Source organism: Bactrocera neohumeralis, chromosome 2 (genome assembly GCF_024586455.1).
Source record: "Bactrocera neohumeralis isolate Rockhampton chromosome 2, APGP_CSIRO_Bneo_wtdbg2-racon-allhic-juicebox.fasta_v2, whole genome shotgun sequence".
Classification (NCBI taxonomy): Eukaryota; Metazoa; Arthropoda; class Insecta; order Diptera; family Tephritidae; genus Bactrocera; species Bactrocera neohumeralis.
Window position 1 is genome coordinate 39,152,708 of NC_065919.1, and position 13,043 is coordinate 39,165,750.

At 37.2% G+C, this 13,043-nt stretch overlaps 1 protein-coding gene across 2 annotated transcripts in view; it reads right to left on the reverse strand.

The window, feature by feature from the left end:
• Nucleotides 1-782: 782 nt before the first annotated feature.
• The window catches only part of LOC126756292 (uncharacterized), a 66,581-nt gene continuing 54,320 nt past the window's right edge, over nucleotides 783-13,043 (reverse strand). Inside the window, exons 5-8 of one of the 2 annotated variants that reach the window (XM_050469263.1) lie at nucleotides 2,158-2,590; nucleotides 1,926-2,072; nucleotides 1,699-1,835; nucleotides 783-1,592 (exon numbers count right to left, since the gene is read on the reverse strand). In XM_050469263.1, the coding sequence (XP_050325220.1) occupies nucleotides 1,090-1,592; nucleotides 1,699-1,835; nucleotides 1,926-2,072; nucleotides 2,158-2,590 (1,220 nt within the window). In that variant the 3' untranslated portion in view covers nucleotides 783-1,089. Of the gene's footprint in view, nucleotides 1,593-1,677; nucleotides 1,836-1,925; nucleotides 2,073-2,157; nucleotides 2,591-13,043 lie in introns of both variants that reach the window. The other variant, XM_050469253.1, reaches the window with a different exon arrangement.

A 13,043-nucleotide genomic window follows, 5' to 3' on the forward strand; every position in this document is an offset into this window, starting at 1 on the left:
GATAGAGTATAAAAATTTCTTGCCTTCAAACACTTTGCAGTTTCTGATACAAAAGTTATGTTAACTTATTAGAACAGGAGTTACAATCATTGAAAGCTTAATCCAGTTAAGAGAAAAGAGAAAGAAAGAAAAATGTATCCTCAACATTGCCAATGAAAAGGCTCTCAAGGCGGATATTGCAATTAATTGAGTAGACCGAATGGCTGTATTGACTGTATGCCTTTTTGTTGCTGTACAAGATTTCTGTAAAATCTATCCTTTGGCAACGGGTTCTTTTCTTAGTACGGTATTGCTAAGGTTAGTGAATTCCGTCATTGTTATTTGTTTCAATAAATAAGACGAAATTTTCTCAATATTGGCCAAAATCTCAGTTGCTCTTGATTTCTTCACTGTGGCAACACACACACTACACATTGATCGGAGTGATTCGGAGACACGTTTTTTGTATAAGTTTTGTCAAACATTATGATTCCTTTAGCATTTGAATGATCGCGACTTATTTATTTTAAAAAATGCCGTTAAAAGAAATTGCGGATTAGGGATCTTAATGAAAATGTCTGATTTTCTTTGTATCGTTGTTCAGCCTTAAACAAGTGACATAAGATAAGTAATCGCAGCTTTTGTCTAGAGGTATGGATATCCGAGGGTCTTAGCGAATGGATATCAGTATAAACTGAAGCAAAATGTCAAAACATCCAATTTTCCCACAGGGTTGCATACACGAAACAACAACCAATTACTGAAATCCATTAAAGTTAAACCAACCAAAAATCAAACGGTAATTCAATTTACGAAAATGGCTTATAATTTATTTATATAAAATACATCCAATACATAAGTGTAGGTTAATAAATAATTAGCTAGGACATTGGATGAGAGCCCAACACTAAAGCTAAATAGTGATTGAGCAACTAAAATATTTACAATTCAACGGTCGGTGAAAACACGCACTAGCATATAACAAAATCAATGAAAACAACAAAAACTCAACTCTTAGAAGAAAACAAAAACGCGAGCACAACTTCAAAGAGTCGTGCCACTGGGATGGCAAAGGGAATATGGCGGCGCTCGGCCAGGTTTCGTCGCGCTCTAACTCTTCTGCTCGCTCTGTATATCCTTGCCAGTGTTGCGGCCATAATACCCCGAGTAAGCGGCTTCGTGAGCATCACCAAAACTTACAGAATTACCGCCGTTGCCAACAGTTTGGTAATTTTTGCTGTAGTAATCTGTGTATGGCTTCGAAAAGGCAGGATCCTGGCGATAGAATTGACCATGTCCAGCGCCTGCGCCCTCGTAGTGATCATGATGATGGTAGTAAGTGGCTGAACCCACACCTTGTGGTGAGTACTCGGGGAATGTATTTTTGCTGCCAAAGAGACCAGAGAAGGCGCCACCGCCAAAACCGGGACCACCTTGTGGACGACACAGTTTGAAGTAAGCGAACAAACCGGGTAGTATGATAGCAGCCAAGCCAAGTATCTTCTTCAAACCAGCAATGCCGAGGATGAAGGGCAAGAAGAGCAACAATTTCAGCTTGAAGATTTTCAATACCAACAACAATGGGATGATCATCTTCTTCAACTTCTTGCGAGCTATTAAGAGAAGAAGTAAATATTTCAAATGTTAATTTTTGATTCCCTAGGATATAATAGCAACTTGATGAGATGGATTATTTACATGTTTTGGAGCGCGACTTACTGAAGACGGGCGCATGCTTATCCTCAATGATGTCCAATTCACTGTCAATGTCGTTACCAATGAAACGTGCAGAATAGCGTCCCGCCTCGGTGAGTTCCTCAGGAACGTCGACTTCCAATGCTGTGGACTTGACAAAGCTACAAACGATATGAAGAAGCAGAAAATCGCGAAAGTGAGTAACGAGGGCCGAGGAAATACTTGGAACAAATAAACTGTCACACACTCACCGTTCGGCACGTCTCAGTGCGTATTTTACCAATTGGTCCCAATCGCTATCCTCGTTGCGCGGTTCCTGAGAGTACTCGAAAGGCTCCTGCAAGAGTGACCGTTGCTGCGTTTCAGGCAAACGAATGACGCGGGCGAAATCAGACAAGCTACAAAAGAATAAAATTGTAAAAATTAATTTTTATTATAATAAATTTGTTTTGACGGGATTGCCTGTTGCCCCGTAAAACTTACGCATATTGGTCGCGATAGAAAATTTCATCGAAGCTGCCGAGCGCTTGTGTCTTGAAGCACTCGGATAAATCGCCGCTCACGCAATTTTGGTTTGTGCGCGCCAAATAGGGGTCGTTATCCTGCTGCAGGCCAATTAAACTCAGGAAAGCTGAGCCCAAACCGCGCTCCTGTCCATAACTCACAGCAGGCGATTGTTGCTGCTGCTGTGGTTGCTGTTGCTGTTGCTGTTGCTGTTGTGGATGTAATTGTTGTGGCTGTGGAGCGAAAATCTGTTGAATATTTTGCTGTTGTTGAGGTTGTTGCTGTTGTTGTTGAGGTTGCTGATCGGGCAAACGCAGTCCCTGACCGGCCGCAAGCGCAACACAGCAGGCCGAAATTAGCAACAGCGCGGGCCAAGTATGCCTTAGGTGAGTTTCTGTTCGTGTTGTCATTGCTAAAACCGAAAGACGGAGATAAATAAGTAAAGAGAAAATCGAATAAACTGCAGTGATGGATGCTGATAAGCATATATAAATATTGGTTAATCAAAATGCGCAAAATTTGCATAAACTTCACAAACAAATTTCACACTCTCTCTTTTACTGCGAGGGGTTAATCAAAGTCGAACACAACAACTACAACTTTTGCTGGTTAACTACTCACGATTTTCCCGCGCAATGTCAATTTTACTACTCGAAATCAACAAAAAAATCACACGCGCACACATATGTAAAAATCAGTATGTATGTATGTATGTATGTGAGCGAAACTTGTACTAATCGTTTTTGGCTGTATTGACAGCGTCTCGATCCAGTTTCGAAATGAAATGACCAAACATCGGCAACAGTTTGAGAAACTCGCAAAGCCCGCGGTCGCCGGTCTGCCAACGCAATGTGGGCTTTTCACTTCGCTGCGGCGATCGAGTTCGGCGCAAGCGCAACACACTTGAGCGCATCATAGCAACAACAGCAAAGACTACACAATTTTAACTACAAATTTTAATTTTTTGCTTCAAATTTCGACTTTTCTCAAAGATACTCTTTTACACACGTACAAATGCGTGCGTCTTCTGGCAAAGAAATGCAGCGCCAAAAACAAAACGGAAAAGTGGCCAATCGCCTTTTGATTGCTCTGCGTTGACCGCATTTAACTCATGGCTTTGCTGGCGCGCGGAGCAGATTCTCTTTGACATCTGGCATACTTTCGGCAGACGACGCAATAATGGCCAGCAGATGAACAAGAGCGCGCCGAATGTGTGTGCGTGTGAACCTGCATGCCACTGATTAGCAACGAATTAATCTTTTGTCAAGCGAATGCCACCGCTATTTCTATTCTTTAGTATTGTGTTTGCCTTTGCAATATTTGATTTATAATTATTTAATCGGCATCATTTTAAAAAGACCTTTTTTCAACTCTGAGTGCGTTTCACCATTACATCTCCACTGGACAGGCTTGTATGAAGTGCTTCGATTCACTATAAAATGCGGCACAGACCATAAAAAAAACAAGTAAATTTCACTTTACTCTCAGCTGTTTGCAATTGTTGTGTGTGGTTGCCCAATGTATGCTGGACTTACATATACTTATATATATAGATATATATATATACATGTACATATGAATAGCTTTGGTGATGCCTCAGCGCTTGCTTGACTGCTTTCTGCCAGCTGTAATGGCACTGTGCGCTTGTGCGTGTGTATATTTTCTAATTCATAAATTGGACCCAAGACATGACCCATAGAAGCCAAAGCACATGTACTTATACTATTTCATGTGCCAATTCTTATGGCGAATATTATGTGGTATTTTGTTACTAAGTCGAATGTACATAAGTCATTAATGAATGCTTAAGCAATTTTGTTGGAGCAGATGGAGACTTAGACGATAAAATACAGAACCCAAACCAAATTTGATAAAATATGTTGACATTTAGGGCTAAAACTATAAATTATTTACTTGCAAATTTTCTTAGGTCTCAATTCTTTCTAACTTTCTAACATGGAAGGTGGTTTTCTCTTAAGAACTAAGTTGACAGTTCTGCAGAGACGTAGGCTAACTTTATACTGGAAAAATGAAAATTATGAAGATATGACGTTAACATATGCCAAATAAAACAACAAATTTAAAATTGCATAAACATTAGTTTTGAAAATTATTTTCAATAAATAATTTCAACTTGCAAGCACTTTGCTTACGAAACAAATCATTATTATTGAAACGCTTATTAAGACTTTTGCACTTTATGCGACTCGCATTGTAATTTAGTCGTCCACAGTCTTACAAATAAATGGTGAATTCGCCTCCACTATTTTCTTCTAACCCTTGTCTCTTCAATTCTTGTTTTGAATAATTTATGTGAATACTTGTACTACGGAATACGACTGCGGCGCACCTTCGTCCCGTATTTTCACTAACGAAACAAACCCAACGCTTTTCTCTCTCTTGCATTTGTCCATTGACTTTTAGCGACTAACTGATTGCTGCTGCGCGGCCAGCCAGTTGTACGGACAGCCAAAAGCAGCAACGAATGACAGTAAAAATTTGTATTTCTGCTTTGGTTATTGCTGACGAGGCTGTCAACCGTAGCGAGACACAAAAGCGCTTGTTCGCCATGGCGCATGCGCACAAACAGACTTCTCATATCAGCAAAAGAAGCGTCCTAACCGAACAAAAAATTATGAACGGGTGTAAATTTTCAAATTGAGTTGCTTGAGTTCATGCGTTAATGCAGAGTTGGAATTATGATTATTTAAAACCAAGTACCATGCGAAATTGGACCACTTTAAAAGTTTGTTAAATTTGGAAAACTAAAAAGTGAAATTAAAAAAAAAAAAAAAAAAGACTGTTACTTCGGTGGCAACGAAGCTATAATACCATTCACAAATATAAAAGATTCTGTGCAAGAACTTGATATTTATCGGTCAGTTCATATGGTATGCTTTAGTGCTCTGATGTTAATAATTTTTCCGGATATTTCACCATTTTCTTCTGTTCTTCGTTATAGCTATCCTGCCTTAACTGCATTTTTATTAAGTATCGTAATACTAAAGCGAAAAGCGCTTAAGTGGAAAGAGCGCTTTTAATTAGCCACGTGATATCCCCTTACTTTTAAATGTCAAACTTTTAAGCACCGCACGACCTCCGCACCAGTGTCTCTCATTTATGGTATTTTCCTACGTACATACATATATACCTCAGTTGCCTTGTGCCTTGTGACACCCCAACCATTACACTTTATTCACTTTCATTTATGGCGTAGGCGTAAATTCTATTTCTACACGTTTTTCCATTCACTTTACTTCCATCAATAAAAAATTGTAGGAATGAAAAATGAATGAATACTAAGTTATTATCAGCGTTTCCACTTAATCCCCACACACATAAGCAAGTATGTATACGGCAGCGTATCCAAGAAATAAGTAATTAGTATCACTCGCATCGTTTCGTATGGATAAAACTGTTCCATTTTGCACCCAAGCTGTTATTGATTTGGTAACTTTTTTAACACCTTTGGAACTAGTCGCCCAAAACTATTTCAAATTGTTTGCGAATTTGTTGCTAACTTTTGTTTTTTAAAACCAAGTACAATTTGATATGACCTCTGCAAGTCCATTAAAGAACATAATAACTAATTAACTCACCTAAAATGTTACTCAGTTGGAACTAGTTACTCCTGTACAGGTATTATAACTTTTTGCCCTGAATATTGTGTATTACTGGGATGTGCATTCATGGCAAATGTTTGCTATCATTTTGCTGTATCTTAGCGGCCATAAAATACCTATCTTAATAACGCAAGGGACGGATGATCTCAAAAGAAAAATTGTACAAAAACATAAACTTTGAAATCTTAACAAATGTGCGTGATTTGTTTTATGTTCGAGTGATTCGTTTTGCCTTCGTTTGTCTGTCTGGAGCAATTTGCGTTTTTTATTGATTTCTCTTACGGCTAAAGTTGGTCTCTTATCTGCTTTACACGTGTGATTTTTTTGTTTGGAGATTTTTGGTCACTGCTTCCTTAATGTTACTTTTGGATAGTTAAGGCAAAGTTTTGAATGAAAGTTTTGAAGTGATTACAAGTGACCCTTCCGTCTTAGTTGTTCGTAAAGTATAGTTGTATAGCAGTCATTTATGGCTATCAATATTTACTAAGGGCTTACATAAGAAATTTTAATAATTCGATATACTTGTAAAAGGTTGAGCACTCCGCAAAAATAGATAATTTTATATGTATGCAAATTATATGTTTGTATATGGTTTGTGTAAAAAACTCACTTGAGTCAAATTTTTCAGACTTGCTATTACTTTACAAAGCTTAATGTTGCTATAAACTTGCCAAAGTCTTGATGCTATTTATGATAAATTATATGAGAAAGTGAAATTTTTTATTTTGATTTAAAAGCAATCTCTAAGAGAGGTTTCACATTGACACATATTGACAAAATCCATTGCAAGCCATGACTTGTGATGCAGGTTTCAATTAGGTAATAAATATGAAGATCCTGTAATTTTAGATCTGCATATAAGCCAAAACCATAAAATAAGTTACACCGTTTATAAATCAAAAGTTATTTTAATGATTTATGATGTTGTGAATTCATCACCTTCTCGAGTAGCGAAAAAGCCGGAAAAATTAACTTAATCTATATACCTGAAAAATACTCGAATCGAGAATTATTATAGTTAGCAATTGGTTTGGAAAAAGTAAATAAAGTTTATGCCTGTTTGTGTTTCGCGAGTGTTATTAATAAAAACATAGCGTTCCAGAAGACCCAAATGGCAAATCCAACCACGAAAGAAGAAAATAGTTTAGGCACAGAATTTTTATCACAGACAACTTTTCCGTTCATACATAATTATACAATACACATCGGCACATGTCTATGCATTCTCACTTGAGCGCCACCGGTTCCATTAATCTTTACAGCAAGAATTTTACTGGTTTTTACTCTTTCCGTCCGTTTCTCATTCTTTTACGATTTCGCTTTTAAATTACGAAGCTCTAATGACCAAATTATCATTGTTAAGAGGTGAATAGCTACCGGTTTTTCGTCGCCTCTGTATGCTAAGTGGCAAAAATATGTTTTGTGGAGAATTGTGCTTTGACTTGTAAGAAATTGGACAAATTAACAAATGGCTCCCATTTGCGCCGTCGTAATTTGGTTGTTGATAATGACTTATGCTATACACGGTACCTGTATTATGCTCGTACATTACACTGCCACCAAGAGCTGCCGTTGTTTATAGTTGTTTATGAGCCACGGGTAATGTGATAAACTTTGTTGAGAAGTAGGAAGCGAAGAGTTGCAAATGAGAAATTTTAGAAACAAAAGCAACAGTTTCAAATTTTACTAAGCATATTTAATTTTGTTTCAAAATTTGGCTTGAGAGTATGCTTCTTTGACATTAAATATTTCATTCATACCAGAGAAATATAATGATAATATAAGCTTACTGAAGTGGACGCAAGCAGCGAGGCGCCCACAATGTTTGTCGGTGAATTATACAACAACAAGCGCTTGGCTTCAGCATTCAGCAGCCGCGCTATTTGGCCTTCTAGCCTTTGGCTTGCAATATTCGAGCATTTGTTGCATGTTGCACACGCGCTCTTTCCATGGCATGTGGAGTAAAAGCGTGCATGTGCTCGAGCACTTTCAAGTGCAGCCAGCGGCAACGAAAGCACCGCGAGATTTGTTTACAATGCGCGCTTTAGAAATGTTACCGAAGCGACCAGAAACCGAGGTGTGTTGATGCTTCTCAAAAGCGTGGATGAGTTTCGTATAAACTCTGAACAACGTCACCGTTGTTTGCTCCTACACACATACTTATGTGCATATGTATGTCCATAAACTTTTACTTTCAGTTTTCTCGCTACGCAAACGCTTGGCATTTCATTGTTGCTAAGATTTCATATTTCTTCACATGTTTGTGCTTTCTTTTCTCCGTTTCTAACATTACCATAATTTGCTTTCGCAAATTTTTTATCTTCGATCGTGCAATGGAATAAACGTGAACGTTTACGTGCCGGCATAAGCACCCGCACACACACTCACTTACTTGTGTGAGTGCTGTGTAATGGAAGTTGTGTGAATGTGTGGTAGCGTTGGAGCGCTGTACAAAGCCGTTGAACCCGCCTCATCTGCTCTGGCGCTATTCACCACGAAAGTGTGACTGTACGTGTGTGTGAAAATACAGTTTTTGCATTGAACTTTGACCACTTCAAAGTTATTATATTTTTTCAACATCACAACAAGGCCGGCGAGTGATTACTTATTGAAAACGTTGGACGAAGCCGTTGTGAATTTCAAGGAATGGTATGAATTTGTTGTAGCAACGCAAACACAAGTTTTTGAAATAATAAATTTAGTATGTAAGCAGTTGCTTTCGCTGGTGGGCGAGGCTTCGTAGTACGATATTGTAAATCTTTCAATCGTTGACCTCCTTCTCAAAAAACTTGATGTAAATGGTATAAATTATATCACAAATTTTGTCTGTATTTGCATATCGATCAGAATAAAAATTGAACGATATATATTCTCCTTAAATTTATAGCTGTTGCAAAAAGTGTCAATAATGTCCTCACATTATTCCGTTAGAGTAGCTCCACAAATCCTTTAATATCCGCACCAAACACCATTAAGTAACGGTATGCACGTAAGTGAATAACTTTCTACCTCGCGCATGCCTCACTCAAGCGCGCCACCGCAATGACTAAATTTATCACAGATGTCTGCATAAGCTCAAGTTTCTTTGGCAAATTGTTTTCAAGGTAAATTTCGGAATGCTTTCTACTTGAACTTCCCGGCCGACAGATTTTCCAGCAATTAAACTTTTTTGAGTCAACTTCGTCAACGAACTGTTTCAAGAGGGGGGTTTAAAGTGATGTTATGTGCTGGAAAATTTCTGTTTTCTTCGGAAGTTTTTCGTTGCCAAGTAAATCGACAGCAATTTAAGCAAGGGGAGCTTTGACTTTCAGAATTCAATCAATCCTTGTGCGATGAGTGTCGCCAAGAGTATAGGACTGCTTTGCAGGGAAAACGAGTCATTTCTTTTATGTGCCTTATTTAGTGCAGTTTCAAATAGCGTGTTCGTTTGTGTCATCTTTGACTTAAAGTTAAGTAAAAGTTATTTTGCGCTCTTAATAAAAACTCTTTAACACTACTGTTCACATGCGATTTGAAGCGGTAATGATTTTTTATCAAAAATCGTGCGCTTTTCAATCCACCGGAAATGCACAAACAATAACTAATTAATTGACTTCCGTGCCGTTTAGCCTAAAATTATGCCCCAAACCATTTCGATGCTTACGTAATGGAAACACGCGAATGAGCTTATTTTCAAACGAAGCTAAAATGCCTAAAAGTATGCAATAAAAATTGTAGTTTTTCATTTCATGTTATTTACGGTTGACTTGATTAGACCGCACGAATTTACGCTTGTACCAATTTGCAAAAAAAAAATACAAACAACAAAAGCAAACTGTTGCAGCCACGCTATAATACTTTATTTAGATCAGTCAGTTTGTTTGGCAGCTATATACTATAGTGGTCCGATCGGAATAATTTCATTGGAGATTGTAGCGTTACTTTAGACAATAATTCATGCCAACTGTTTTGAAGATATCTGGTCAAAGAAAACAATAGAGGTATTCAGACCAGCTTTGTTAATTCGTTAGTCGTTACTCGGTAGTTTTTTACGTGGGTTTTGTTTTTGTAAAATGAACAGATTATCGTTTTACCGAGTAACGTCTGGTACTGGCAAACATGATAGTTTTTTCGTTACTTGGTAACATCACTCAGCTGTTTTGTTCGCGTTGTTACCTCAAAAGTTAACTTAATTAGTTTCTGAAAAATTTTTCAAAAGCAAGTATTTAATATAATTGAATCAGCTGTTTTGAAACAAAATTTACACCCACTACTGATGTACAGCAAAATGTATGTTCACAGCTAAGTGTTTTAACGAAGTATCAACTAAGAACTACCAAATTAACAAGTTCGGTCTGAATACCCCTAATGTAAATTAAGGACATGGTTTTGATAGTTCAGTTAGCATGGCTGCTAAGGATATTATAAGCTAAATGGGCCGATATTAGCGGTTACGACGAATGAGTCCAACAGACAGAAAAATGGAGAGACATGGCTAAATCGGTTTAGCGTGTCATGCTTCATTTGTATATATGTATATGTATGTATGTATACATATGCATGTATATATGTAGATTTAATAGGGTCTCCGGTACAAAACTATTTTTTTATGAAATAATATTACATCTTAGTAACTGCTTGGTTTTCGAATCTTCTATCCAGATATGTTGTCTGCTCCCAAAATTGCTCGAAAAACTATAAAAAATTTCATCCAATTTGAAATTTGTTTCTTTTGAGACATATCATTTCGCGCAATGAAATTGTAATGAAACTAAAACAATTAATTAACTGATTTTTGGGGAATCAAAAAAATGTTCTCAAAACTAGACAAAATTACCACATTCGTTTCTCTCTTATCGTAATCTTATTGATTTTGCGAAATATTATAAAATAAACGGTGATTTGTATTTCGAGCGAAATGAGCCATACATTGAAAATGTGGACGACGCTTTATTTTGGCTTATCAAACATTTCCATAGAAAGCATATATTAAAGCTGAATATCTGCATTTGTAATGTGTTTATTTCGATTATTCAATGTCAAATGGTAGCGAACTTTGCTTGTGATAAAAATGCGATGTGCCAATTAATTAATATTCCGCCTATTACACACGAAGGTCAACAAATGCTTATGAATATTTACGAGTTGTGGCTAAGCGGCCACGCAGTGGCGCACATGTTTTGGTTTGCAGATATATTTGCATTTCTTTTATGCTAAAGTTCGCATACTCCATGGTTTGCATTGCGCAACCGCAAACGGCCGAAGTAGGCGACCATTCACACATACACACACACACGTCGTAAGTGACGCTAAATGATCGTCTATTTAGAGTCCGCAGTACGTTATGAGCACAACTCTTTCGTCCACCGACCGTTACACCGACACACTGAAAACTTCCAAGCATTGACTCACTGCCGCCTTTTGTTTATTTGCTTTACTTTTTGTTGTGTGAGCTCATATGTTATTTTTACCTTTCTTTGACGCTCGTTTCTTCGGGGAGCTTTCGTTTTCATTGCCAGCGGTTGTGGAAACATTGGCGACCTCTTTATTTCTGCGCTTGTGTGTTCGGTTTGTTTTTGCAATTTTCTTTGTAATTGCTTGCGAGATTTCATCTCTCACTCGTCCGGGCCGACCTTTTTCGCAATTTCATCGGGTTGCAACAGCAATGCTCAGCTCTGTTTGTGTACGAAATCTTGGCAAATGCGGTGATAATGGCAATGTTTATATTGGCATTATTATGAAACACTCTGAATCATCTGACACATTTAGCATTCACTCGTTTTCGTGGCAACAATTATTTGCCATTATTGAGGTGAATTTGAGGTTGCGTTGAGTTTCGGTTGCAGGAAGGGGAAGTTGTAATGCAATAGTTGGCAAATTTAGAGGAAATTACAATACAAATAAAACTCATTCATTGTATAAATTTGATTTCCTGGTCCACTCTTTTTTCGTGCAATACCAGATTAAAGCTCCTGCTTTCAACTTAGAAATTAATTGGTTATTAATACACCTAAAACGATTCACTAAGTGAAACTTTTATTTAAAATCATAAAGTTTGAATTTGTGAACCGTTTCAGTCAATTTGGCGAGTTGGCAGTTCTTGCCAGATAAAAATTTAGGTCGAGCAATGACACCCTACATAACCGTTTTATAAAGAGCTTTTGAAATATCTTTATTAGCAAATTAGTGATGTTCGTTTTTAATTACATAAAAAGTTTACTTTTCGAAGAGATTTGTGATGACCTAACCGATTATTTGCGTTATGAAAGAGGCGCACAACCATAGCTAAGGATCAAAGAACCATATAAAATATGTTTCCAAAAAGACCGTTAAATTAATGGTTTAAAATCAGACGTCACTTTTGCTTTTACGAAAACCTTCAAAACTATTGGTTTCTTTCAAATTTAGTACGATGACATTTAAAAGGGCTCAATAAATTTATTAATTACCATAAATCACTGTTAATCGATCACTTTCATTCACAATATTCATAAAATACAATAATTGTTCAATAACTAATTACACAATCCTAATTATGGATATCTCCGTTGTAACAAAAATTTTAATTTTTTTTTCAAAAACACGATAAAACACGTTCCATACACTATATTAAACGACGACTGCTCACCTTTTGTTGTTGCTTGTAATCGTTTAGGTGTTTTCATAAAATATCCTTCGACGGTTGGGTGCGTCTACCACAACTTTGCACTGCTGGCTCTACAAATGAACTGTGCCAACGTCAAGCGACCGCAAGCAATTTATATGGAAACCAAAAATTTAATGGATCACAATGCGAAAGAGCGATTTTTGTCTTTAAACGAAAGACAATGACGCTGGCTTGTGATGTTGGTAAAACCGAAATCGAGGAACCTATAATTGCAGTCGCACAGCGGAGAGGGGAATATGTGCAGAGTGTAGAGGAATAAGCATGTAAAGGCATAAAATCAAAGTAACCCAAGCAGTTGACACAGTAAGAAATTAAAAGTCGACAAAACTCAAAACAACAACACCAATAAAAATAACAATAATGGCCAAAGATTCAGCACGACGTTAAAGCGTCACTGTGATGCGTGTAGTCGCGAAAGCAACAACAACAGCAGCGGAAATAAAATTAAAAACCCAAACTTAAACAGTAAGGAAGGGCTAAGTTCGAGTGTAATCGATCATTTTATACTCTCGCAAGGACTAAAGCCAAGGAAATTCTCTCAGGTGCTGGCAAAAATTTTGATAAAAAAATGCTGCCAAAGAATTCAAAATTCATTA